Source organism: Stegostoma tigrinum, chromosome 34, assembly GCF_030684315.1.
Source record: "Stegostoma tigrinum isolate sSteTig4 chromosome 34, sSteTig4.hap1, whole genome shotgun sequence".
In the NCBI taxonomy this organism is placed as follows: domain Eukaryota; kingdom Metazoa; phylum Chordata; class Chondrichthyes; order Orectolobiformes; family Stegostomatidae; genus Stegostoma; species Stegostoma tigrinum.
Window position 1 is genome coordinate 24,002,130 of NC_081387.1, and position 25,420 is coordinate 24,027,549.

The window sequence follows — 25,420 nt, forward strand, 5'->3', positions numbered from 1 at the left end:
AATCTAATTGAGATGTTTACATGATGAAATAAGTTGATAGAGGAGTTGGAGATAAAACATTCCTTGGATGGGAGAGTCCAGAATGAGAGGGAAATACTTTAAAATTGTAGCAACGTTATTCTAGGATAATGTCAGTAAACATTTTTTCACCAAAAGGGAACTGAAAATCTGGAAACACTTACTCCACAAACATTGTGGAAACTGGGAGTCAATTGATAGGTTTATCATTAACCGAAGGAATAAAGACTTAAAGAAGCCAAAGTACCTATTTCGAGTTAAGATATGGATCAGCTTTCAATTCTGGCCATTGGTACATTCTGACACATCCACTCGCAACCACGAAAAGCCAAGCTCTTCTCGCTCCTTGACCTCCCGTTCTAAGTTTCGGTGTTACTTTGCTTGATTGTGTCTCAAAGGAATATTTCAGGAGTTTTAACAATAGTAAAATGCGCTACAACTGCAAGCTGATTCACTCCAATCCTCAGTTACAGCACAGACTGTCGACATTGATTAGTTTGAGGGGCCATTCAACATGTGCAGACCCAGAAAGTGAACAGTGCGAGACATGAACTGCCCCTTCCCTGAATTCCCAGTTGGGCTGGCTGATGAGGAACAGGATTCCTGGCTGATAATCCACCTGCATAGACCAGAGACGTAAAGTTAAATGAATTAGATACAGAAGGATGCACAGCACGGAAAAAGACCCTTTGGTCCAATTCATCAATGCCAACCAGATATTCTAAGTCAATTGAGTCCCATTTGCCAGCATTTGGCCCGTATCCCTCCAAATCCTTCATATTCATGTACCCAATTACTCCCATTGAATTGTGCTCATCCCAGGTGCTTGTTCTGGTAGATCAGAAGCTGAAAGTTTTCTAATAACTGAGTATCTGAATGCCTTCTTGGCTGGGTTGAGACTCAGTGAGTGACTCGGTCCTGAATTTACACTGAAAAGATGCTGACTTTATGTAGGAGCTTATTTGTGTATTGATACCTGCTTTTGGTCGCGTATACCAATCTGGTTAAAATTTAAATCGGCATTCTGACACAATCGGACTGTTGTTGGGAGAGTTTTAAGGAACACATCGCTGGGACAAATATTGCTTTGTAATATCAGTTCTCCTGTGTAAGCTCTGGAAGGTAAGCAACACGGACAATTCTCAGATCAGGTGGCCTGGCTTCAAATTTGTGTCGAGTTGTCAGCATGTGGCCAAAAACAAGGAACAGTAGGTGAAACAATTCTGGTACATAACACACTGTCTCCCTGTGCATTTGCTGATGTTCCAGAAGTGTGAGTGCCTCATTGCAGAAATCTCACACAAAAGCTTCCTCCCAGACAGTGTTTGAATGGATGAGGAGATGCGCTGCTTAGACGGTTTCCCACCAGTAAGCATCGTCTGGTGCTTCAGGAGAACAGGGAGTTGGGTGCAAACTGCCTCAAAAACATTGACACAGGCGAGAAAGCTTTCAGTAGCAACCAGCTGGTGTTCCTGAAGATTTGAAGACTTCAGCAGAATTCTATTGTAAATCTTCTTCTCTTGCATGGATCCTCTGATGGACCAGGAACTTTGGCAAGTGAACCTTCTGACCTATATTTCACAGGTGAATAGTTTCTCTCTACTGTGAACATGATGGTGATACAACAGGCCCTCGCCAAATGTCTCACAGGTAAACAGTTCCCTCAGGTCTGAATGTATTTATGTTTCATAAATATCACTCAGTGACTGGACAAAGGATCATACAGCTCACAACTGAATCACAATAGCCTGGCAAACTTCCGATGAAATATTTCACGTTTAAACATCTCTTCCTTTATGAGCATTACTGACTGTGGGAAGACTCAGTCGCAGACCTGGCTTGGCTACCCACGGTGTGAGTGCGACGATGATCCAACATTGTCCATAACTGCTCAAAATCTTTATTACAGACCTCACATGTGAATGTTTTCTTCTCCCCTGTGTGAATGCGCCGGTGACTCACCAGGCCTGATAACTGTGCGAAGCACTTGTTACACACCTCACACTTGAATGGCTTCTCCCCAGTGTGAAGGCGTTGGTGTTCACGGAGTGTTGACGAGCGTGAGAATGATTTGTTGCATACCTCACACTTGAATGGTTTCTCCCCGGTGTGAATGCGCTGGTGTGCACGAAAGTGAGATGAGCGTGAGAACGATTTGCCACACACCTCACACTTGAATGGTTTCTCCCCAGTGTGCACACGTCGGTGTTGCACCAATGCTGATGACTGTGTAAAGGCTTGGTCGCACAACTCACACCTGAAGGGACTCTCTCCTGTGTGAATGCTCTGGTGTATCAGGAGCCTCGTAGATGTTGGGAAAGCTTTATCACAAACCTCACATTTGAAGGGCTTCTCCCCTGTGTGGATTGTCCGATGGACCAGGAGATTGGACAACTGGGTGAATGCTTTGTCACAGATCTCACAACTGAACAGCTTCTCACCCGTGTGAATGCGTCGATGTCTGTGGAGATGTGATGACTGCGAGAATGATTTGTCGCACACCTCACATGTGAATGGCTTCTCTCCTGTGTGAGTGCGTTGGTGGATCAGGAAGTGAGATGAGCATGAGAATGATTTGTCGCACAGTTCACACTTGAAAGGTTTCTCTTCCATGTAGCCGTCCTTGTGTTCACTGTCACACAACAGATGCACCTTGCTTGTCAGAAAATCTTCGGAGCCTGTCGAACCCTCCTCACGCTTAGACAGCCTCTCACCTGTCGGCCTGAGTCAGTTCATGAAGCTTGATGAATGAATGAAGCTGTTCCCATGCTTGCAAACATCTTCCAAACCTCAGCCTCATCAGTTACCAACAGTTAAACCTTTGGAAAAGTTCTCTGGGCTGAGTAATGCTGTGAAGTGACTGGCTGCCTTCTCACAGTTGCGCAGTTGTTCCTTGAGGGATGTTCAGGATCTATCTGTGGTTTCGTCCTCTCTGTGTTCACTGGTGTGGTATGGAGCAGTCCTTCTGTAAAACAGGAAAGATCAACATGAATTCCTCTAAATCACTCCTCCTCCTTTGCTGACATGTATGATTCTAAGACTGACTGCCAGTCTGCTATTCCTCACAGGAATGAGGATTTTCCTTTTCCTTACTCGACTGTCACACACACGCTGTTTGTAGCACAGCAACTCCATTATGACCAGGTGCAGACAACATAGTTACTTTATTTTCTCTGCACAACAGCCCACTCTTCCAACCCACTGGCAGGTGGCAAAGTCTTCAATATTGACCCATGGAACCTCATACCTTCCAGTCAAAAGACTCCAGTAGTGTGATTGGCAATAAACAAATCTAAACTGCTTAGAGATCTGAGCTAAGTTCTGTACTTCTACCAATGTCATGTTGACAATTGTAGACTTTCAGTCAGGGAACTGAAAACTGTTCCAACCTCAACCATACTGAAGCCCAGCACTTGTGTGCAGGACAGGAGCTAAAATATGAAGTGGACCATCAGAGAGAAAGAGAGAGAGCGCAAAACAGAGAGAGAAACGTTACAAAGTTTTCTTTTGAAGAGCTGCCAGGCAGAATGCAGGAGGGAATACAGTCTCTTGTTGTCAGTGAGTCATCCTGTGGCAATCTAAAGGTTGAGAAAGATTAGTCCTGGCAAGGCTGGGGGAGCAATTGTCAGAAGGAGCTTCAGTGATAGCAGTTGGTGCAGAACTTCTCTGGAACTCAGATAAATCGTTTTTGATGCTCAGAATTGCAACTCAGCAAACCCACTGGAAGCTGCTGGTGGCTTCAAACTATTCTTGGTCAAAATGTGATCCTGCAGATACCTGGGCGTGGAGTGTTCAGTCATGTGAAACGACAAAGGGGGAAAATCTTTTGAACCAATTAGTTCAGTAGTTGTTGATTAGTGTGGTTTAGTCATGTTTTTAAGTTAAGTTTGTTAGAATAGAAGTATCTTTAATAAAAGTGAAATATTCTCATAAATTGCTTTAAATTGGTTATTAGGATTTCACATCTTGTTTAAGGTTATGGTTTTCCAGGGGATCATAACAATATTCCAATCAACATTATTACAAACCAGATTGTCTGGTCATTATTGCTGTGTGCACACTAGATGCCATTTTTTCCTGTATTACCACAGGGACCACACTTCAAATGGAGTGTAGAAATTACCTGTTAATCTCTTTGGGACAGCTAGTATCTGTGAAAGGTTCGGCATAATTGCCAGCCATTTTTTACCCCTTTCTGAAGTGGATACAGAGATGGAGTGATGGAAGGTCTTGAGGGATTTGAAAAGAAAGGCAACATCTAAATCACAGCACACACCGAGGACAGTCCACAGAATAACCAGCGCTCAGCAACATACCAAGAACTCAACAATAGGAAATCAGTCAGAATACGAGAGCACTTTGCACCTCCCAGATAATTGCACCTCAGTTTCTCATATTCAGCAGTGATTCAACAACAAAACCCAGCCTGTAAATTAGAAAGAAAATGCTTCCAATAAACACACTCAATATGAAAAACACAGCTCCAGATCAGCATAAAGCACGGAATAAACAGGTCTCTCGGCTTCTCACGCAGCAATAAGAGACATTTCCATCCCTGATCGTCCACAGGGTTGTTAGACCACCTGAACATTCGTGTGGATATTATGGGAAACAATGTGTATGAGGTCTCTTCTTTCACTCACCACCTCCTCACTAGGTTTTCAGTCCCTGCAGGAAGTGAAGAAACTCTGGAAGAGGAAGAGGAGTGAATGGGCAGAGTGGGTGGATTCTCTGATTGATGTCTCTCACGGCCAATCCAAATATTTCTAGAGCAAAGGGTGCTTCTTGAAGCTTGAGAAACTGACCGGTGATACGGGGATGGCTTAGAACAGCAGATTAAGTGGAGATTTAAACTTATCATTGTCTCGTGTAAATAAAACCTCACTTATTGCAGCTGTTGTCTCGGTTCCCCTGGAAAATATTGGACAGAGATTGTGGCATTCTCGGAGACTTGTAAAATTATATCAGCAATGTGGGATCTCCAGCCTGAAATGTGTTTGACAGAAGATCCTGAGTAGCGATGATGTCAAATGGGGGAAGCAGCGTATGCACAAGAGGGATTGTCACAGGAGAAGGGGGCAAACACAGAAAATGCTGCAGAAACTCTGAGCAGAGTCTGGCAGCATTCATGGGCTGGGGAGAGACAGAGTTAACGTTTCAAATCTAATACAACGTCTTCAGAACTCAAGTTCCACGTCACATTCTCCCAGTCTCTCTGTTCCCCATCCGACTCCCTCTCACGCCTCCATTCCCATTTCCTCTCCATCACATTCCCTCTCTTCCCTCTTATTCCAACTGTCCCTTCCATACCCTCTCTTCCCCCTCATATTTCCTCTCTCCTTCAATTTCCTCTCTCTCCCTCCATTTCCACTCTCTCCTTCCCACCCCTCACATCCTCTCTCTCTCTCCCCTCCATTCCCTCACTCTCCTTCACTGCCTCTCTCACGGCCTCACATTCCCACGTTCAGCCCCACCCATTCCCTCTCCCCTCCATTCCCCCTCTCTCTCCCTCCATTGCTCCCTCCTTCCCCTCCTCTCCAACTCCTTCCGTCCCTTCTCTCCTCCTCTCTCTTCCTCCCTCCATTTCTTCCCACTCTGCCTCCCTCCCTCCATTTCCACTCTCCTTCTCTCCCTCCCTCCCCTCCATTCCCTTTGTCTCCCTCCCCTTTCCTCCATTCTCACTCTCTCCCCGTCCCCTTCCCCCCTCCATTCTTACTCCCTTCCCCCCTCCATTCTTACTCTCACCCCCGCCCCTCCACTCTTACTCTCTCCCCCTCCCCTCCATTCTTACTCTCTCCCCTGCCCACCCCTCCCCTCCATTCTTACTCTCTCCCCTGCCCACCCCTCCCCTCCATTCTTACTCTCTCCCCCTCCCCTCCATTCTTCCTCTCTCCCCCTCCCCTCCATTCTTCCTCTCTCCCCCTCCCCTCCATTCTTCCTCTCTCCCCCTCCCCTCCATTCTTCCTCTCTCCCCCTCCCCTCCATTCTTCCTCTCTCCCCCTCCCCTCCATTCTTCCTCTCTCCCCCTCCCCTCCATTCTTACTCTCTCCCCCTCCCCTCCATTCTTACTCTCTCCCCTGCCCACCCCTCCCCTCCATTCTTACTCTCTCCCCTGCCCACCCCTCCCCTCCATTCTTACTCTCTCCCCTGCCCACCCCTCCCCTCCATTCTTACTCTCTCCCCCTCCCCTCCATTCTTACTCTCTCCCCTCCCCCCTTAATTTCTCCCCCACCCCTCCATTCTTACTCGCTCCCCATCCCCTCCATTCTTACTCTCTCCCCTGTCCACCCCTCCCCTCCATTCTTACTCTCTCCCCCTCCCCTCCATTCTTACTCTCTCCCCCTCCCCTCCATTCTTACTCTCTCCCCCTCCCCTCCATTCTTACTCTCTCCCCTCCCCCCTTAATTTCTCCCCCGCCCCTCCATTCTTACTCTCTCCTCTTCCCCTCCTTCTTACTCCCTCCCATCCTACTCTCTCCCCCCCACCCCCCCTCCCCCCTCCAATCCTACTCTCTCCCCCCCACCCTCCCTCCCCCCCATCCCTCCCACCCCACCCTCCCCCCCACCCCACCCTCCCCCCCTCCCTCCCCCCACCCCACCCTCCCCCCTCCCTCCCACCCCACCCTCCCTCCACCCCACCCTCCCCCCTCCCCAACCCCCCCTCCCCCACCCCCCCTCCCCCTCCCCCCTCCCCAACCCCCCCTCCCCCCTCCCCTCCCCTCCTCCCCCCCTCCCCTCCCCTCCCCTCCTCCCTCCTCTCCCCCCTCCCCCCTCTCCCCCCTCCCCTCCTCCCCCCTCCCCCCTCCCCTCCTCCCCCCTCCCCTCCTCCTCTCCCCCCCTCCCCCCCTCTCCCCCCTCCCCTCCTCTCCCCCCTCCCCTCCTCTCCCCCCTCCCCCCCTCTCCCCCCTCCCCTCCCTCCCCTCCTCTCCCCCCTCCCCTCCTCTCCCCCCTCCCCCCTCTCCCCCCTCCCTCCTCCCCCCCTCCCCTCCTCTCCCCCCTCCCTCCTCCCCCCCTCCCCTCCTCTCCCCCCTCCCTCCTCCCCCCCTCCCCTCCCTCCCCCCCTCCCCTCCCCCCTCCCCTCCTCTCCCCCCTCCCTCCTCCCCTCCTCCCCCCCTCTCCCCCCTCCCTCCTCCCCTCCTCCCCCCCTCCCCTCCTCCCCCCCTCCCCTCCTCTCCCCCCTCCCCCCCTCCCCTCCTCCCCCCCTCCCCTCCTCCCCCCCTCCCCTCCTCTCCCCCCTCCCTCCTCCCCCCCTCCCCTCCTCTCCCCCCTCCCCTCCTCTCCCCCCTCCCCTCCTCCCCCTCCCCTCCTCCCCCCCCTCCCCTCCTCTCCCCCCTCCCCTCCTCTCCCCCCTCCCTCCTCCCCCCCTCCTCTCCCCCCTCCCCTCCTCTCCCCCCTCCCTCCTCCTCTCCCCCCTCCCTCCTCCTCTCCCCCCTCCCTCCTCACCCCACCCCACCCTCCCCCCCACCCTCCTCCTCTCCCCACCCCACCCTCCCCCCCACCCTCCTCCTCTCCCCACCCCACCCTCCCCCCCACCCTCCTCCTCTCCCCACCCCACCCTCCCCCCCACCCTCCTCCTCTCCCCACCCCACCCTCCTCCTCTCCCCACCCCACCCTCCTCCTCTCCCCACCCCACCCTCCCCCCCACCCTCCTCCTCTCCCCTCCCCCCCCACCCTCCTCCTCTCCCCTCCCCCCCACCCTCCCCCCCACCCTCCTCCTCTCCCCTCCCCCCCCACCCTCCTCCTCTCCCCCCCCACCCCCTCACACCACCCCCCCTCACACCACCCCACCTCCCCTCCTCCCCCCTCACACCACCCCACCTCCCCTCCTCCCCCCTCACACCACCCCACCTCCCCTCCTCCCCCCTCACACCCCACCACCTCCCCCCCCCCACACCACCTCCCCCCCCCCCCACCCCACACCACCTCCCCCCCCCCCACCCCACACCACCTCCCCCCCCCCCACCCCACACCACCTCCCCCCCCCCCCCACACACATTCTGAGTGGAGACTGATGCCAGCAGCAGCAGAGTTGGGTTTGGGTGGTGTGAGACCTGGCAGCAATGGTGGTGCGATGTTGGCCCAGGGAGGCCTGCTGATGGCGGTGGCACTGTTGGAGGTGAGACTGCGCCAAACAGTGGCTATTCTTGTGGGAGCTCAAGGCTGACTAACTGCTTCCTGCTGGTTCCTGCCCCCTTAGGAGCCCAGATCCAGGTCAATGATTGGGCGCTTAACAGGTTGAACTATACCTTTTTTCTGCCCTTATATTCGATATTCTGATTTATTTTCTAGTTTTAAGATGGCACTGGAGTGTAGCAAGACGATGCAACACTTTTCATTGTATTTGTTACAAAATACACTTGAGAATAAATAAACAAAATCAAATTCCCCCACTCTCTCTTTCTCACCCTCCATTCTTTCTTTCTGCCCCTCACATTTCCTCTCTTGTTCTCTCTCATTTTCTCTAAATCACATTCCCCTCTCTCGCTCTTTCTAGCATTCCTCCTCTCGCGTGCTCTCTCTCACGTTTCCCCCCCTCTCTCCCACACACACATTCCTGCTCTTTCACGCACACACATTCCCACCCCTTCACATTATGTGCTCTCTCACACACTTCCCCCTTCTCTTACACACATTGTCCCCCTCCCCCACACATACCTTCCCTCGCTCACATTACCCCGCTTTGTCTCTTACACATCCTCTCTCATTCCGAAACTTATCGCTCCCATCATCTGAAACAGTTACAGCTGCAGTGCACCCTCCCACCACAGGATGCGCTGTGTTTGGAGGACGCTCACTCATTTTTAAAACTCACGGGTCTGCGGTGCACCCTCTCACCACTGGATGCGCTGTGTTTGGAGGACGCTCACTTACATATAAAACTTACGGGGCTGCGGTGCACCCTCTCACCACTGGATGCGCTGTGTTTGGAGGACGCTCACTTACATATAAAACTTACGGGGCTGCGGTGCACCCTCTCACCACTGGATGCGCTGTGTTTGGAGGACGCTCACTCACTTTTAAAACTCACGGGTCTGCGGTGCACCCTCTCACCACTGGATGCGCTGTGTTTGGAGGACGCTCACTTACTTATAAAACTTACGGGGCTGCGGTGCACCCTCTCACCACTGGATGCGCTGTGCCTGAAGGATGGTGGCGTTTTATTTTTTTGAACACTGTATCAGATGTTGTTAAGGTGGGTAATACAGGAATGTTTGAGGGAGGTGAATTTTGATCCAGGTGTATGAGTGACCCAGGTGAATGCATGTTGGTGATATTGTTAACAATTATCTTTTTCTTTTCAGGTATTGCCCCTCACTGCTGTAAATTTGCTGCTCTCACCTTCTCCCAAAAAAGCCCTTGCACCCCTTAATCTTCGCAAACTAAAGTCCTTTCGCAAGCCTCTCCTCTCCAAAGCTGTTTAGACATGTGTTGCCTTCCAAATCGTACAAAGAAACGCAGCATCAGGTGAAGACAGAGCGTCTGAGTGATGGGTCAGGTAAGGTATATCACATCAGTTAGAGAGGCCTGGTGTGGAGTGAACAATCAGTTGCTTAATCACACAGTCAGCCTTTGATTCATAGAGTAAACCTCAAAATAACGGTTACTGGATCCAAAATGTTAACTCTGCTTTACAAAGTCATGCAGTTGTACAGCACGGAAACATATCCATTGCTCCAGGTATGACCAGATATCCTAAATAAATCTAGTTCCATTTGCTGGCATTTGGCCTCTAAATCCTTTGTATTCATATATCCATCCATTTGCCTTTTAATAGTTGTAATTGTTCCAGCCTCCTCCACTACCTCTGGCAGCTCATTTCCATACATGCACCACCCTCTGTGTGGAAAAAGTTGTCTGTTAGGTCCCTTTTATATCTGTCCCTTTTCGCTTAAACTTATGCCCTCGAGTTTTGGTCTCCCCCACCCCAGGTTAAAGTCCTTGCCTCTTTACCCTATCCATGCCACTCATGATTTTCTAAAGTCACCCCTTAGCCTCTGATGCTCCAGGGAAAATAGCCCCAGCCTATTCGGCCTCTCTATGTAGCTGACCATGGCAACATCCTCATAAATCTTTGCTGAACCCTTTCCAGTTCAACAACGCTGTCCAGATGCTGACAGACCTGCTGAGTTTCTGTCCTTGTCTACCCACTTGTCACAGCCTGTCAATATGAGAAAGATCCTATCATTCCTATTATCTCTTTCTGTTGGTTCACCAATCATTAATCCATGCCAGTCGCAGCATTCGGCTGCCTGGTGGCTTTCTTCAAACTACTACTTAGGGTAGCAGGCCTGACTCAAACCCAAATCCCCAAGAATGAAAATGCGGTCCAGTGGTTTCTGGGTTATGTTGCACATCAATGGCAATTCAGCAGCCATACCTGTTGAAACATTTACTGAACTGTCTTTTAACACCTTTCCTACCTGTAGACTTCAGCCTTTCTGAAAAGCCTGAGTTTCGATTTGATAGTTTTGCCCAAGGCTGTGGCTGACAGTTGAATTTGAGATGTGCAGAATGAGCAAGTGCAGTGTATCCAAGTTCCCAGGATAAACAAGAACGCTTTAGTCAGTCACACTGAAGCAATACTTTCCTTAGCTTCTGGCACTTTCTGCCCTGTGAGTTTCTTCAAATAACTTTAGAAACAAAGGGAAGAAATTTAAAAATTTTAATTGAATTAGAATTTTTAAAGATTTTTTTTATGAACACAACTTTAAGGATAAAATTGGTTTTCATCAGTATGACTTGGGATCATAATTAATCCACAACTGAATTTAGACTCCACCGAATAGCATTTGCCTTCTCCTCATGGTACCTGGGAAGATGGGAATGCTCGGCTTTGGAAAGAAGGGAGCCACTTTCCAACTGGTCATTTTCCATTGCTCCTGCTGGAAACTGTGGGATGTAAAAGCCAAGTGAGAGAAAGAAAGAGCTTTCAAATAATATCTCACACAGTGAAATAGTGGACTGGCTCTCATTGTGGATGAGTCTTTAACTGAAGAATCTGCCAGGAATGGAGGTGAAGTAGGAGAAAGTTTACTTTTCCTGGTTTACAGATGACAGAGAGGATAAGTGCCACAGGTAGAACCTGACCATAACCCAAGAATCAACAACACAGTTATGAGAAGCTATCCAATCTCTCTCAATACTGGTCAGCACAGCGAGGACTAGACAGTGAAAGTATCATCTGGAAATTTAGTCAGCTCAGGGGAGTGTTAACATATCATCAGATTTTAAACTGTCATTGATATGGATCTTTCCGCAAGAACCGTGGAATCTTTCCACGAAAGGTTCGGCTATGGGCAATCAGTGGGGCTGGGAAATGTGTGTGAGCACCAAGTGTGGCGAGAGCTCTAATTGTTCATTGATTCTCCTGAACTCATTCCTACAGGTGAGAGACTGTTCAAATGTGAGGAAGCCACACTGCAGGCTAAGATTTCCTAATTCGCAAGGTGCATCTCATAATGCACCATCAACACAGATGGCTACATGGAAACAAAACTCTTCAAGTGTGAGGTATACAATAATGTCTTTTTCATATCTTCAAGCTTCCCGAGAGATCAGAAGTTTCACACGGGTGAAACCCTTCAGGTTTGAGGTGGCTTTAGAACATAGAACATAGAACAGTACAGCACAGAACAGGCCCTTCAGCCCACAATGTTGTGCCGACCATTGATCCTCATGTATGCACCCTCAATTTTCTGTGACCATATACATGTCCAGCAGTCTCTTAAATGACCCCAATGACCTTGCTTCCACAACTGCTGCTGGCAACGCATTCCATGTTCTCACAACTCTCTGCGTAAAGAACCTGCCTCTGACATCCCCTCTATACTTTCCACCAACCAGATTAAAACTATGACCCCTCGTGCAATTCCCCTCGACCCCTTTGCAATTCTTCCAAAGCGCTGATTTCTTGAAGTGCAAGAGGGTTCCCTCTGGAGAGGAACTCATCAACTCTGTGCATACATCAGTACATGCACACAGAGGAGAAACCATTCCCATATGAGATTGTGATGAATCATTTTTGCATTTACCAACTCACTGTAAACATCAACATGTTCAAATGATGAAAAATCCATTCAAGTGTAATGTTTGCAACATGTCTTTCTCATAGTTAATACCTCTCCTTGTACAGCAATGCCTTCACACAAAGGAGAAACCACTCACTTGTGAGGTATGTAACAGATCGTTATCACAGCCATCGAATGTCCCTGTCCATCAGTGCATTTGCAAGAGAAAATACTCCTATGTTATACGACAAATCATTCTTCACTTCAGTGCAATTTCTCATGCACCAACATGGAAAAATATGAAAATACTGAAAAACTATGCACATGTGAGATGTGCAGCAAATCATTATTGAACTTGTCCCTTTGCAAACATCAACATTTTCACATAGCCAAGAAGTTATTGACTTCTGAGGTGTGTGACACATCATTCTCCATGGAGACTCTATTTTGCAGTGACAAAGAGGAGAAACCAGGTTTGTGCAAGACGTGTGGCAAATAAATTCAGTCAGTTAGCAAACCTCCATTTACAGCAACGCATTCACACAGAAGAAACCATTCACTTGTGAGTTATATGACAGTTCCACACAGTTATTAAGCTGCTTTGATCATCAGAGGATCCATGTGAAGAAACCTTCAGGTGTTAGATTTGTGATAAGGCTCGCAACCATTACTTTGGTTGTCAAAGGTGCCAGAGGATCCTTACGGGAAAACCCTTCAAGTGTGAGGTGTGTGATGAAGCATTCACCTCCTCAGCAAAACCTTTGTGGTCCAGCATATTCAGGTAGCCCTTCAGTTGCAGGGTTTTTACTGGGACGTTTCCTGATGTCTTTAACCTAATGAAACACATGACCTCTGCAGGATTGATGTTTGTGGCCAGACTTTCATCCGTTTCTCTTATAGCCTGAAGCACCAGTAGATTCACACAGATAAGAAGCCATTCAGGTATGAAGGATGTGATAGTAGTCAATGTATTTGAGACCATCATTATTGGAATGAGTTTTGTAATGAAAATATCTCTCAGTTGTCTGACTTTCAGGATCATCGTGAATCTACACTGTAGAAGAACCTTTTCGGTGTGAGATACACCAAGAATGTTTCATCGACTCCACTTTTACCATTCACCAAAATCTCCACATTTGTTTCCGTTGTACTGAGTGGTGTCCATGTCCAGGGGTCATTTAGAGCAGCTGTTGTTCTAAAACACTGTCTGATCAGCAGTATTTGTCTCAAATTGTCCGAACATTTTCAAGGTCAATTTAACATTTCACCAGACCATCAAATCTCACGACTGGAAGACATTAATGTGTATAGATGTCCCAGTATAAACTCAACGTTCTTTCAGAGCAGCATCAATTACAAGTCACTCACTGATTCTTGCTATAGCTAGTAATACAGTCAGGTACTCACTGGTTAGAAAGGATTCAGTTAGAAAAGCACCCAGGGGAGGGGTAAATTCTGGGGGACTATTGGATGTATTCCAATTAACCAGAGCATCTTGATCAGTGGAGGGGGAGAATCAGCCAGGAGTCCTGTTCCTCATCAGTCAGCTCACCCGGAAGGCTGGATGTGTCTCAGCCATGACAAGTCCCTATTGTCTCTTAGTATTCATGCCCCAGGTCTCCACTCGTACAGAGAGCGCTAGGGACCAGACAATGTCCAGGTCAGTAACTTGAGAATTGGGGTAAGAGTTCTAATTTATATTTATTTAACACATTAAAACATCCAAAAGTTAGCACCAAGATAAATTAGATATTTGTAGGAAATATCCTAAAAACATTGTCAAAGAAGTGGGATTTGAGGAGGGACAGACTGGGGTGGGGTGGAGAGACAATTATTCAGAGAGATTTAAGGAGGGACTTGTAGAACATAGACCCCAAATGACATGGGTGTCAATGATCAGATGAAGGGATTTGCAAGATTGCAGAGATCTTGGAGGGACATGGGACTTGAATTGTCAAGAGTTAGGGAGAGGAGAAGCCGCAGAGCAGTTTATACTTGAGATTTTTCGTGATTCAGTGGGATGGTGTACTAGAAATTGAGCCCCACTCATCACAAATGTGAAAAGCTTAGCTGAACTGCCCAAAGTCCCCAATTTTCCTGACTGATGAATTAAAGTTAGAAAGTAACACTCACCAGTTTCTGTAATTGACAAGAAGCTATTTTATTACAACCGAATTGTCTTTAGCTAATGGCATTTCAGAAAGAAAAATAGCTAACTTATAACCCAACAACTAAGCCTTTATCGCTTCTTAAAGTCCCCGTTCACAAATAAACAGAAAGCTGCACACAGACAAGGCACTTAATATGAAGGGTAGAAGAACAAGAAGAAAATTTATGGAGACGAAGTTCAATTCCACCAGTCTTGACTACAGGATTCAATGAGCTGCTTTTTTCCTCTTTCTATCATTGGAGACTTTCTATTGTACTCAGTTCCCAATGCCTGTGAATGAAATGGAATGTCAGTGGATAACAAAAAGTGCAGATACCACTGAGGCCTTCCTTTACGTAAATATGACCCAAATAACCATAAATACGGTCATTAAAGTTTGAAAACATTAGTACTGACTAATAAATACATTAAAACACTTAAGCACCTCAAAAGAAAGTATATCAGTTAACAAAACTGCAAACAATAAATATTCATAAAAATGCATATAAATAGATGGAATAAACTAAAAGATGAGATGAAAAGCAGTTATGTAGTATTGTAAAGCATGGTGTACTGATGATTGTGATGTGTCAATTACAGTGAGACAGATGAATCTGATGGTGATAAGTGCTTAGTTAAAAATGACATCCAACAGCTATGGATCTAGCAGATAGAGTCTGAAAGGGAGGGAAAATCTAGGAGCAAGATGGTGGCAGGAAAGAGGCATTTTTCTGATTCTACTTGTGGATTTGCAGTTGGCTTGTTTTTTGTAAAGAGAATTATTATGGGAAGTTGGGATGCCTTTTTAATTCCTATAAAATTTTGCATTTGAGCAAAGCATTTCTATATCACTTTTGATTCAATTGCTATGATTGATAGATGGATTGTACTTCAGCAATAAATCTGTCAATACTTTTGATGCTGTTTTGACTTTCATCACTTTCTTGAGCATCCACACCGAAATTTCTACTTCTTTGTCATCTTCAGCTGATTCCACAGACTCACTTCGTATCAATCTTTCCAAATGTTCCGTTGTTCGCTCTTTTTCTTGCAAATAACTCCACAACGTCTTCCAACGCCATCTTGGAAAATCCTTCTCCCAACTTTATGAGCCAGTTTAATGATGCGTGAGATTTCTGTTGATTTGCATAGAAATCCTCTAAAGTTATCCACAACCTCTGGTTATGTCTTCTCCAACAAGCACTTACTAATACTCCTATCAGCTCATTCTAAGACTTCATTTTGTCGATAATGCAGTAGGTAATGTTATAATTGTTGTACCATTTTCATCTATTGAAGGCAGGTTGAGCATTTATGGCATGATGAATATGTCCAAATTTATGCCTTGTATGAAAAGCTTTAAATGGTGTGATCCTACCCTGGTAGAGAAACTGGATGAGAGCAGTTTGATCATTCCCATGGATTATGCACATATTAGGCAGATTGCCTTTTGTTTGCAATGTCAATGAATACCTAATCCCCTTCGACCCCCACCCACGGTATTCTGGGACCATATCCACGTGGGATATCACTTCTCCAGAGAATTACCTTGGCTGTCCAAAGTAAACTCACTAGAGAGAGGTCTGAGATAATGGGAACTGCAGATGCTGGAGAATCCGAGATAACAAAGTGTGAAGCTGGATGAACGCAGCAGGCCGAGCAGCATCTTAGGAGCACAAAAGCTGACGTTTTGGGCCTAGACCCTTCATCAGGGAGAGATCTGATCTGGTCTGATTTGCACATTCCAGATCTCAGACAGCACAAGTATTAAAATAGAATTTGAATGAAGCTAGCAGATCATTAAACTTGTCATCTATCTCTGTGAACCATGCAAGCATGAAAGCTGGGCCATCCTTAAACTTACCCCTTTGAAAACAGGAAACTAAATGTATATGACAGGGCTTCCAATTTTCAGACTTCTCTGTCATCTTCTCCATGATAGAGAGGCTCTCTATCATGGTGAAAATGTGGCCCTTAAGCTATTTTGTCCTAGGCTACCATTGTTTCTTTAAATATCTGGGACACAAGGTTCGACCTTTTTACTTTATTGAGCAATCCATGCCTCAGGAAGAATTGAACTAATTCTTCAATGTTTACTGTAATATTTTCATCAGGGAGCTGCATAGATACATCCATGATAGCTAAAAAAAAATTGATGACTTCTTTGGAATTGGTTAGGTATCCCATACAAGCTCATAAGATCCACTAAATGGTTGATCCAAAGCTGCTATGTGAATCAAAGGCCTGGTTTAACTGATGGTTGGAGTTTCTCAATTTGACATATATGACCTGTCTGACAAAATTTAGCCACATCCTATGTAATCCAGGCCAAAAAGAATGTTTTGTTATTTTTGCCTGACTTTTCTCCATTCTGAGGCATCCTGCCATTGGAATCTTACAAGCAACTCATAAATTTCTCTGCTGCAGCCAGGAGGAACTGCTCTCCATTCATCAATACTAGTTCCAGAGATGGTCTCCATTTCCTCTCCATCGTTGATATGATAACAATCAGGGATCTTTTCACATTCAGCCTCAGAACTCTGTCAGATATTGTAAACCAGAATCTGCACATTCTATTCAAATGGTTTCCTCCTTTGCCCTGAATCACGGTTAAGGTTACATTCTGACTACCCAGCTTTGATTTAATTGTAGCAGATAATCCGGTCTTGGAAAACGATTTAGGGAGGAAAGACTTGCCTTCTTTTACTTTTTGCTTTCTTGCAATTCTTCAAAGCATCTAATGATGAAGAAAAATCACAATCTATTCTGTTCATTTCCAAACATGATTCTGACTGAAGATGCAGAAATGCCAGAATCACTGTGATGTTCAAACTTCCATAAAATACCCTAATGATTCCTTCAATACAGTGCCTGTTGTCTGAATATTTTTCACTCTGAAAGGTCATCACAGCTGCATTTTCTAGATAATTCACTGGCAGAGTCTGCATGGAAGAAGGATCAAATCCCAGGTACTTAATTTGTGAATCATTTACACAAGGAGCAGAAAGGATACTTGTACTTTCAGATCTGGATGGTTCTGATAGCTATTTGCGGATTTTAGCATTGGGCTCTGTCTGGCAATTTCTATTCTAGTCATACCAAAATTGGTAAAGTGAAGAAGAGTTTAAATTATGTTCCTTTTTATTGGCATGAAGAGGATACATTTGAATTTGTCTTTTCATCTGTTGAAATCATCTCTTGCTTCTGGAGCAAGCTTAGTTATATTAACAAATCACTGTTACTCAGAATGTCTTGATTCAGGTTTGTTGGAAGATACATTATTTTTCTTCTCTGATGCACAACTGTGTGTCCCTTTTCCAGGTTCTCAGGCTCAAGCTCCTTACGTCTCCCAACTGAACTTTGGATCTGACCTTATGTTTTTCTTACTATGCAATGAGGAAGCATTAATTTATGAGAATAATGCTTGCCAAACCATTATCTTCACAGAGCTGTGTCAGTTCTGAGTCGCAGCCTAATGAAAGGGCAGGTTTCTTCAGTTTATCTCAACCCACAAAACCAGATGGAAACACTTCAAAGCTTCTCTGGTGTTTATTTGTGCATGTGCAAGGAAGACCCATATTTCCCCTGAGAAAAATGAACCTCTAAGAACTCTAACCAAACTTTGATTTTTGTACTGTTTTTATGTGAGCGTTACATTATTTGAATATATCAATCACCACTAAGACACACAATTCTATTTATCCAATCATGGTCAAATTCCATCTTTGACATTTGAATAGTAAATAAACACCAGGGCACATGCACAAGGAGAGGAAGGTACGCAGATAGTCAACTGCTATGTGTTTAATCTTGTTTTGATGGGACACCTAGTCATTACTTACTGGAACATATTAGCTGCTTATTGTTCACAGTAGGGAAGTCATTTGGTCTGGGCATAGCATTCTTCGTCTGGGAGTGTTACCACTTCACTGTCCTGTGTGATTATTTAGTAACTGCGACATAATTATTTGTTTTAACACTTTCTCCTCTATTTGTGCCCTGTTGTTCTACAAATATATTTTAACAACCTTAATGTACTGGATTAATTATATTTGTTATTTTCCCTAAGCTACTACTTGCTTCCAAGATTATTCTAAACTTTACTAAACTGATTTTTCCCTTTTCAGCCTTTCCTTTTGACCTTTGGCCCTGCTGAAGACAGCCAACTAATTAAGTGTTGCTGAGAATTCTCTACTTCCTACAGTGGCCAGTCATCCGGAATAGTAGAGGGAATCCAAAACACAATGGCTATCTGTACCATCATAGTATGGCATAAGTAGTGTGCAGTTCGATCTCCCCTTCGCATTATTCTAGATGTTGATGTATGTTTCTTTCTGTTGTCTTTCTGTTGACTTATTGAAGTAGCAAGTCATTCCTGTCAGGTAGCACACAATTCACAGTTGCATGTGATATTGTCTGTAACCAGGAATGTATTTATACATTGAACCGCCCCACTTCGAAAGGTCATCGTACCGTGTGGTATCGTCAATTTATTGAATTTGTCTTTTGACATTTTTGGATTTCTCTTCTAGGGTATGGTATATTTTGTGTACTTTTTCTTATTCAGTCTTAATTGTGGTCAAATGTTCAGGTAGCAGGGGAATGGAACAGGAGAACTGTTTGAATATTACTCCAATTCATCCTTGAATCTTTTTATAACATCTAGATTGACCTCCTTCCCTTGATGGATGTCTACAAGTTCCATCCTTCCTACCCTTGATGGTAGCGGTGGCGTAAAACACACAGTTTTGTTTTCCAGGGGGTATCACTTGTTCCTGTGCTGGAACGAAGTCAGGCCCATGGTGACACAATAGTAGCCCTTCTTCATGTAGGTCACTTGAGTAGGCTGTATATCAGCTGACATGGATTCCATGGTACAGTTTGCAGTTGTGTTAAAGTTTTCTTTGTCTTGCAAATTTGATAGCAGCTCAAGATCGTTGATTTTCCTGTGCTGCACCCCTCTAGGCTGGTATGTAATATCTTCTGTCATATTTTTATTGCATAAGGAAGGACGCAATGATGCCTCACTATATCCTGTCCTAAATAGCACATTTTCAACATTGTACACCTCTCCAGATTGTAAATTGTCAGTTATCACAGTTATAACTAAGGTTATTCTGAACATTTTCTCTTGTATTATATAGTTATTATTTGTTGAATACGTTTGAGTCAGACCTGTGAGTTTGTAACCATTTATGGTGGACGTTGTCTTAGTTGACTCAAACAGTTGGTTATTGCTGATCCATTGAGGACTTGTTGAATTTGCCTAAGGTTTTCTGATGTTTGTTCAACCATTCATGAAGCATAAACACTACAAACATCATTTCAGGCTCCCTTTTCTGAGGCCTTACTGGTTTGTTATTTGTTTGGGAATGGCTCTGAAGTACCATTACCGTGGCCTCGATTTACTGTGTCATATCCTGATTAGCTTGGAGTTATGTGTGTTGCGCCTCCAGTGGTTCACTCAAAATCTTTTCAAGCTGTCTGTTTAAAGTTCAGATAATTTGGTCTAGGGTCATCAAATCAATTGAATTATCTACGGAGATTTGTGCATTTAACAGGGTTGTTGCATTATAATGGTCCAGACCTACTTTTGTGATCAGTTTGAGAGTTTCCTTATTGAACCCCATTTTGGTGCCCCTTTCCTATTGAATTGAGCCATCTGTTTTATCACAATTTCTGATAATCTGAAGTATAAGGTTCTGGTCTTTCCTGAACATGCTTATATCAGAGATGTTCAACTCATGGTGTACATTGTTATGTATAATTCTGTTTTCCTTTACCAGTGCTGGCCTGTTTTGAGGTTCCTTGGTCAGTTCTGGACTCATGAGTAGCCTCAGGCCCTGGCTCTTAGTCTTGTAGTCATGGTTGGCATCATTGTCATGGGCATTTTATGCATGATCAAAACCATTATGCCCCTACTATTCATACCCATTGTATTATTGTATACAAGAAAGGCTGCCTGTTTGGTTTAAGTCCAGGGGTACTCACGCATAATATGATTGGAGCACATGTCTCCCCAGACTCATGTGTGTTTCTTTGGCTTCCCATCCTTTTGTTGATTTCATGGTACACCACGTTGACCAAATATACTTGACACAACCACAGGAAACAGAGACTGTGGGTATTTACTCAGGCATTCTATGTAAATTGCACTTACGCCATCATCGTGATTAACTAGAATATCTGTGGAATGATAAAAATAATTTCTCCTTTTTGTGGTTTGACGTCACTGTTTCATTTTCCTTTCCATTGCCTTGGAAAGTCTTAGCCATTGGGGTTGTAGGCCTCCTTTTCGTCAATTCATGCATCTATCTCACAATTGCTGCACAACTATTTTTATATTTCCACAGCTATTAAACAACCCTAGCGCTGTCTTAGTTCCTGAATCATCTTTGGTGTCTCAACTGGATCTATTTGCACATAACCACAGTTTCTTTTGTGTTTAGCCCACAGTTCTGGGTAAAGCTTGCAAATTGTTCTGTCTTCTCCCTTTACACTCCTAGTCTATTTTATCTGTCACTCCTGTTCAGGGGTATAATGCATGCTGATGCTCTGTGTTTTTTAACTCTTCAAATTATTGTACCTTCTAAATCTACAAATTCACCCAGCAATCTGAATATCTCTATTCCAAAGATGGTTGTTTCAATATTGGGGCATACAAAACTGACCATCAGCTCTATCCTTTCTGTTTCTAACTGCCCCCATTCCCTCTGCTTTGCCTTCTTTCGTCGTCCTCCTCCTACTTGTGTTAATGTAGCTTGTTCTGTAGTTAGGACGTAATTAGTGATAGGACCCTCAATTTTGATGTCTAAAAACATTCTGAAGTGCTGATCCAGTAACATTGCAATAATAAACATTCTCAAATCACCCATTCTCATTTCTCTGTGGGCCGCTGCTACCTGTTTAGTTTGTAAAAGCTTCAGCAGCTTGCTGAAATCTTGCTTGCTCATTACCTCAGTTTCCTTAGACTCTTTAGTCTCCTTCTGTGTGTTTTTCTTCTGCTTTGGGCTACATGCTTCTCTCCCATCCCTCTTCACCAGCACGGCTCTTGCTGGTGTCCATTTTTTTTGCAGCTTCTGCACTGACACTGCATGTCCTCCTGTAGTGTTCATTTTTGAGTGATATGTCTGAAGCAGCTACCCTTAAAACCTGCCAGAGTTTGTAGAACACTAACACAGTTACAATTGATTCTCATTTGTTAAAATCTCTGTCTTTGAAGTCCTAGCTTACAATTTACTCCCAGCTTTTTACCATGGATTTTAAATTAATTTTTGTTAGTTTGTTGTACCAGCTGGCACAAATCTTCTGTTTTCAGAAACTGTCAAGAGTGAAAACAGAGCCATTTTCCTTTTCAGTAAGTATAATGAATCACATGAAATCCTGTTTATTCATTTCACCATATCTTTCCTTTCTGGATTTCCTCTATAGGTATAAAGATCCTGCTTAAATTTATGGATTTCATAATCCTGTCATCATATTTTTAGATCGTACTTGAGCCCTGATTTTGCTGTCATCTCAGTTTTGACAATGCTGAGCAAGCTGGATATTTTTCAGAGTCTAGCTTGACCCAATGTAATAATTCAAAGAACATTATGTGGAGAAAAAACAATGGTATGAAGATAAGCAACAGGAATCCAGGATGAAACTGAATCACCAAAAGAAAGTTTATGAATTTGAACAAAATAAACACAAGCATTAATGATAAATAGGCACATTAAATGAGTAAGAAAAATCCAAAGATCCAATAAAAAGTTTCTACCTTAAACTCAAACAAAGAGATTTAACCCAATTTAATCATCTTTTACTGTGTTTCACTCTGATAGGTCATTATAATCATGTTCCCTGTCTGGAAGGCAGTTCCTTTTTACCCCTGGGCCTGGGTGCTCAGATCTCTGGTATAACTCTAGCAATGAGACTTTCTGGTCCAAGTATAGGCTTTGTTAACAGTCACACTGCATGAGCACCCTCTACTCATTTCACTACAACTTCCTTTGATCAGTTTTCTTCTAACTCACTTCTGTTTGTTTTGTCCAAAAATCATCAGTTCTTGCTTACAGTATTTCTCCACATTATGTAATCATCTCCACTGTGATCTCAGAACTCTCCTGCTTTTGAAAGCCTCAAAATTAGGCCAAGAGTTCATGCATTGTCTGTAAGTACACACAGGTATAATATAACAAGGTAAACCATCTCTAATTCACCTTAAATTGAAGACAAATCTCTACATTTTTAACTCATCAGCATAATCCATAATTATAACAAGCAGGAAATAACACATTTTTAAAAACAAGTATCAACAATAAAGGCAAACTAGCTTAATGAAATAGAAAATAAATCAATAACATTCAAATATTATAACATCATATCTGAGAATCCATGAAAATTCTTTGTTTTCCTCTCTGTTTGGATTTCTCCTTCAGGATTTCATGTTCCGCGTGCAGAGTGAGAAATGGAAACATGGAAATATAATTTGGAAATTCAGTGACACAGTTAGTGACAATCTATTGTCAGTGTGGTTTCCAATTCTCAATCCTTGACCTCTGACCCTGACCCTAATCACGAGCTCAATGTCTGTGATAATGTGACGCTGACCCAAGGTTCTGTCCTTTTTCCCAGATCCCAATCCCAACGAGATCAGATTCTCAGAAAGTGGTTTAAACTCCAAGTCTGGAAGAAAAAGTGAAGTTTCTCTGTGAATTTATCCCCAGTGATGGAGTGGTGTTGGGGTTTGGTGTCTGCACTGTACATTCAAACTGTCAAGGACTCATAACTGGGATAAACTATAACATTCCTGGGAATCTGACTAGCAGCGAGTGAGGATTCAGTGAAGAATTCCATCATAACCAGATTCACATTCCACTCAAGAGTCTAGAATTCAATCTCTAGATATAGAAAGACCAGTTCTCCACAGATTCTGTGGTAACTCCCACCATCCACATCTTTCTGAAATGAATTCCTCAAATCCCAAAGCACAGAACCTATTGCACAAATTTCTTCCCATTGTCATTGAGGTTCATGTCAGTATCCATTCCAAACTCTTCCAATCGTCAGATGACCCAATCCAGGGATTCATTTTTTTCCCTTATCCACAATCTGAGAGACTGAGAGAAAGGGAGGACCTTGAAGAAAGTCTCTGGGGTTTGGGTAGGGAGAGGCCTGCTGCTGTTTTGGGAGAGCGGGTTTAGACTGATTGCAATGATGGAAGTGCCTGGTGAGAGGACCTCTGGCTGTGTTCGGCCTGAAACGTGGACTTTTGAACTGGGGGTGGGGGTACTGTTGCAGTGGTGCTCAGCGGGTCGTTAGCCACAACAGTGGCAGTGCCCAGAGCAGGGACACCCAGCAGCTGTAGGCCTGAAGTGCAGGGACTCCTTGAGGCCTGGGACACCTCACAGAGAGCTTGCAGAAGCCCTGGAGCTATGTTTGAAGACCTTTGTACAGAAGATAAAACTCTATTTGTGTAATTTCTTTATTCTTTTTATTCTTTCTGTGACTTTCTTTCTTTCAGAATTCCAAAGTTGCATAACTGAGGGACAAAAAATAATTGCCTTCCCTACCCTAAAGAAGTGACTCCTAATTTTAAAACAGTGCTGCTACTTCTGAACTGGTCCTCCTTTTCACATCCACCTTGACAAGACAATTCAAAATCTTATGTACTTCCTTCAAAATAAAATGTATTACCACACTGCAAACAGACAGGAAGCTTGGAAAATGTGGAAGGATAGCTCTTTCAATTAAGGATGGTACAAGTATAATGGAGAGAGATAACCTTAGTTTAGGAGATCAATATGTAGAAGTATGTTTGCATAGAGATGAGAAACATGAAAGATAAGTTAAACGGCAACCACAGAGTATACAGGAAAAACTAATGGAGATTTGTGAGAAAGGTATGTGATAACGATAGGTCATTTTAATCAGCATAGGGATTGGATGCTTCACTTGGCAAGGACAGCTTGAATGTTCAAAGAGTTTGTGAAAACCTTTTCTGGGCAGGTTCTTGGAGCGGTATGTTTTAGAGCCAACCTAGGATCAAGGAGTTCACACTGTCTGGTAATGTGCAATGAGACAGGTTTAAATGCTGACTTTGTGAAGGTATCTTTCGATAGCAGTGGTCATATAATGAATGAATTTTGTATTGAATTTAAAAGGGAAACAAGTGGATTGAACACTGATGCTTCAAACACCAAAAAAGGAAAAAAGGGTAGTTATTGAAGACATGAAGACAGAGATAGCTAAAGTGAACTGAGAATTTATGTTAATAAAATGTGAGGCTGGATGAATGCAGCAGGCCCAGCAGCATCTCAGGAGCACAAAAGCTGACGTTTCGGGCCTAGACCCTTCATCAGAGAGGGGGATGGGGTGAGGGTTCAGGAATAAATAGGGAGAGAGGGGGAGGCGGACCAAAGATGGAGAGAAAAGAAGATAGGTGGAGAGGAGAATATAGGTGGGGAGGTAGGGAGGGGATAGGTCAGTCCAGGGAAGACGGACAGGTCAAGGAGGTGGGATGAGGTTAGTAGGTAGGAGATGGAGGTGCGACTTGGGGTGGGAGGAAGGGATGGGTGAGAGGAGGAACAGGTTAGGGAGGCAGAGTCAGGTTGGACTGGTTTTGGGATGCAGTGGGTGGAGGGGAAGAGCTGGGCTGGTTGTGTGGTGCGGTGGGGCGAGGGGACGAACTGGGCTGGTTTTGGGATGCGGTGGGGGAAGGGGAGATTTATGTTCAAGGATAGGTCAGTTGAGATGCAGTGGCAGTCATTTAAGGAGCTCTTTTAGAATGTCTCTTTTCTGAGTATTCCAGTGCTAAGGAAAGATTCTAAGCCAAGGACACACCATGGCTAACTAAGAAAGTGAAAGATAGTTTTTCTTTCAATCTCTCACTATAATTTCAAAAAGATAAGTGGTAGTTCAGAAGACTTGGCAAAAAATTTAAAAAAAAATGATTAAACCATTAGTGAAGAAGAGGAAATTAGAATACAAGGAGAAGTCACCAGAAACATTGAGCCAATACAGTTCTCTCTGAGTGACTTCTATCATAGGTTCCAAACATCCCCTACCCAGATGGAGGGGGAAGAGAGGACATTTGGGGAAAAGAAACTCCAAGTGATATTTTCCAAATGCCAAATTCAGGCCCATTTCCCCCACAACCAAAGATCTGAGCATTTTTCTCATTTTAATATCCCCTTTATGTGCTGGCATGATTTGTGACCTAGATTTTGAAGAACTGCTGTTGACTATTTTTAGCCACTTGT

The 25,420-nt window shown here is 44.5% G+C and overlaps 1 protein-coding gene and 1 long non-coding RNA gene across 8 annotated transcripts; one reads left to right on the forward strand and one right to left on the reverse strand.

Moving 5' to 3' along the window:
* Positions 1 to 360: 360 nt before the first annotated feature.
* LOC125446545 (zinc finger protein 239-like) lies at positions 361 to 8,753 on the reverse strand. Of its 6 annotated transcripts, none has more exons than XM_048520203.2 (2): positions 8,673 to 8,753; positions 361 to 2,983 (listed from the first exon to the last, which is right to left on the reverse strand). In XM_048520203.2, exon 2 carries the CDS (start codon positions 2,629 to 2,631, stop codon positions 1,822 to 1,824), a length of 810 nt encoding a protein of 269 aa, XP_048376160.1. In that variant the 5' UTR covers positions 2,632 to 2,983; positions 8,673 to 8,753; the 3' UTR covers positions 361 to 1,821. The 6 variants fall into 6 exon arrangements, with proteins under 6 accessions (XP_048376160.1, XP_048376163.1, XP_048376159.1 ...); XM_048520206.2 differs by having other exon boundaries at positions 8,692 to 8,752; XM_048520202.2 differs by lacking the exon at positions 8,673 to 8,753 and adding an exon at positions 4,662 to 4,701.
* Positions 8,754 to 9,132: 379 nt separating this feature from the next.
* LOC125446549 (uncharacterized) lies at positions 9,133 to 24,521 on the forward strand. Of its 2 annotated transcripts, none has more exons than XR_007246425.2 (4): positions 9,133 to 9,210; positions 9,320 to 9,513; positions 11,404 to 11,528; positions 23,683 to 24,521. It is a non-coding gene; the product is annotated as an uncharacterized LOC125446549 (long non-coding RNA). The 2 variants fall into 2 exon arrangements; XR_007246424.2 differs by lacking the exon at positions 23,683 to 24,521 and adding an exon at positions 18,302 to 21,197.
* The last annotated feature ends 899 nt before the right edge of the window (positions 24,522 to 25,420 follow it).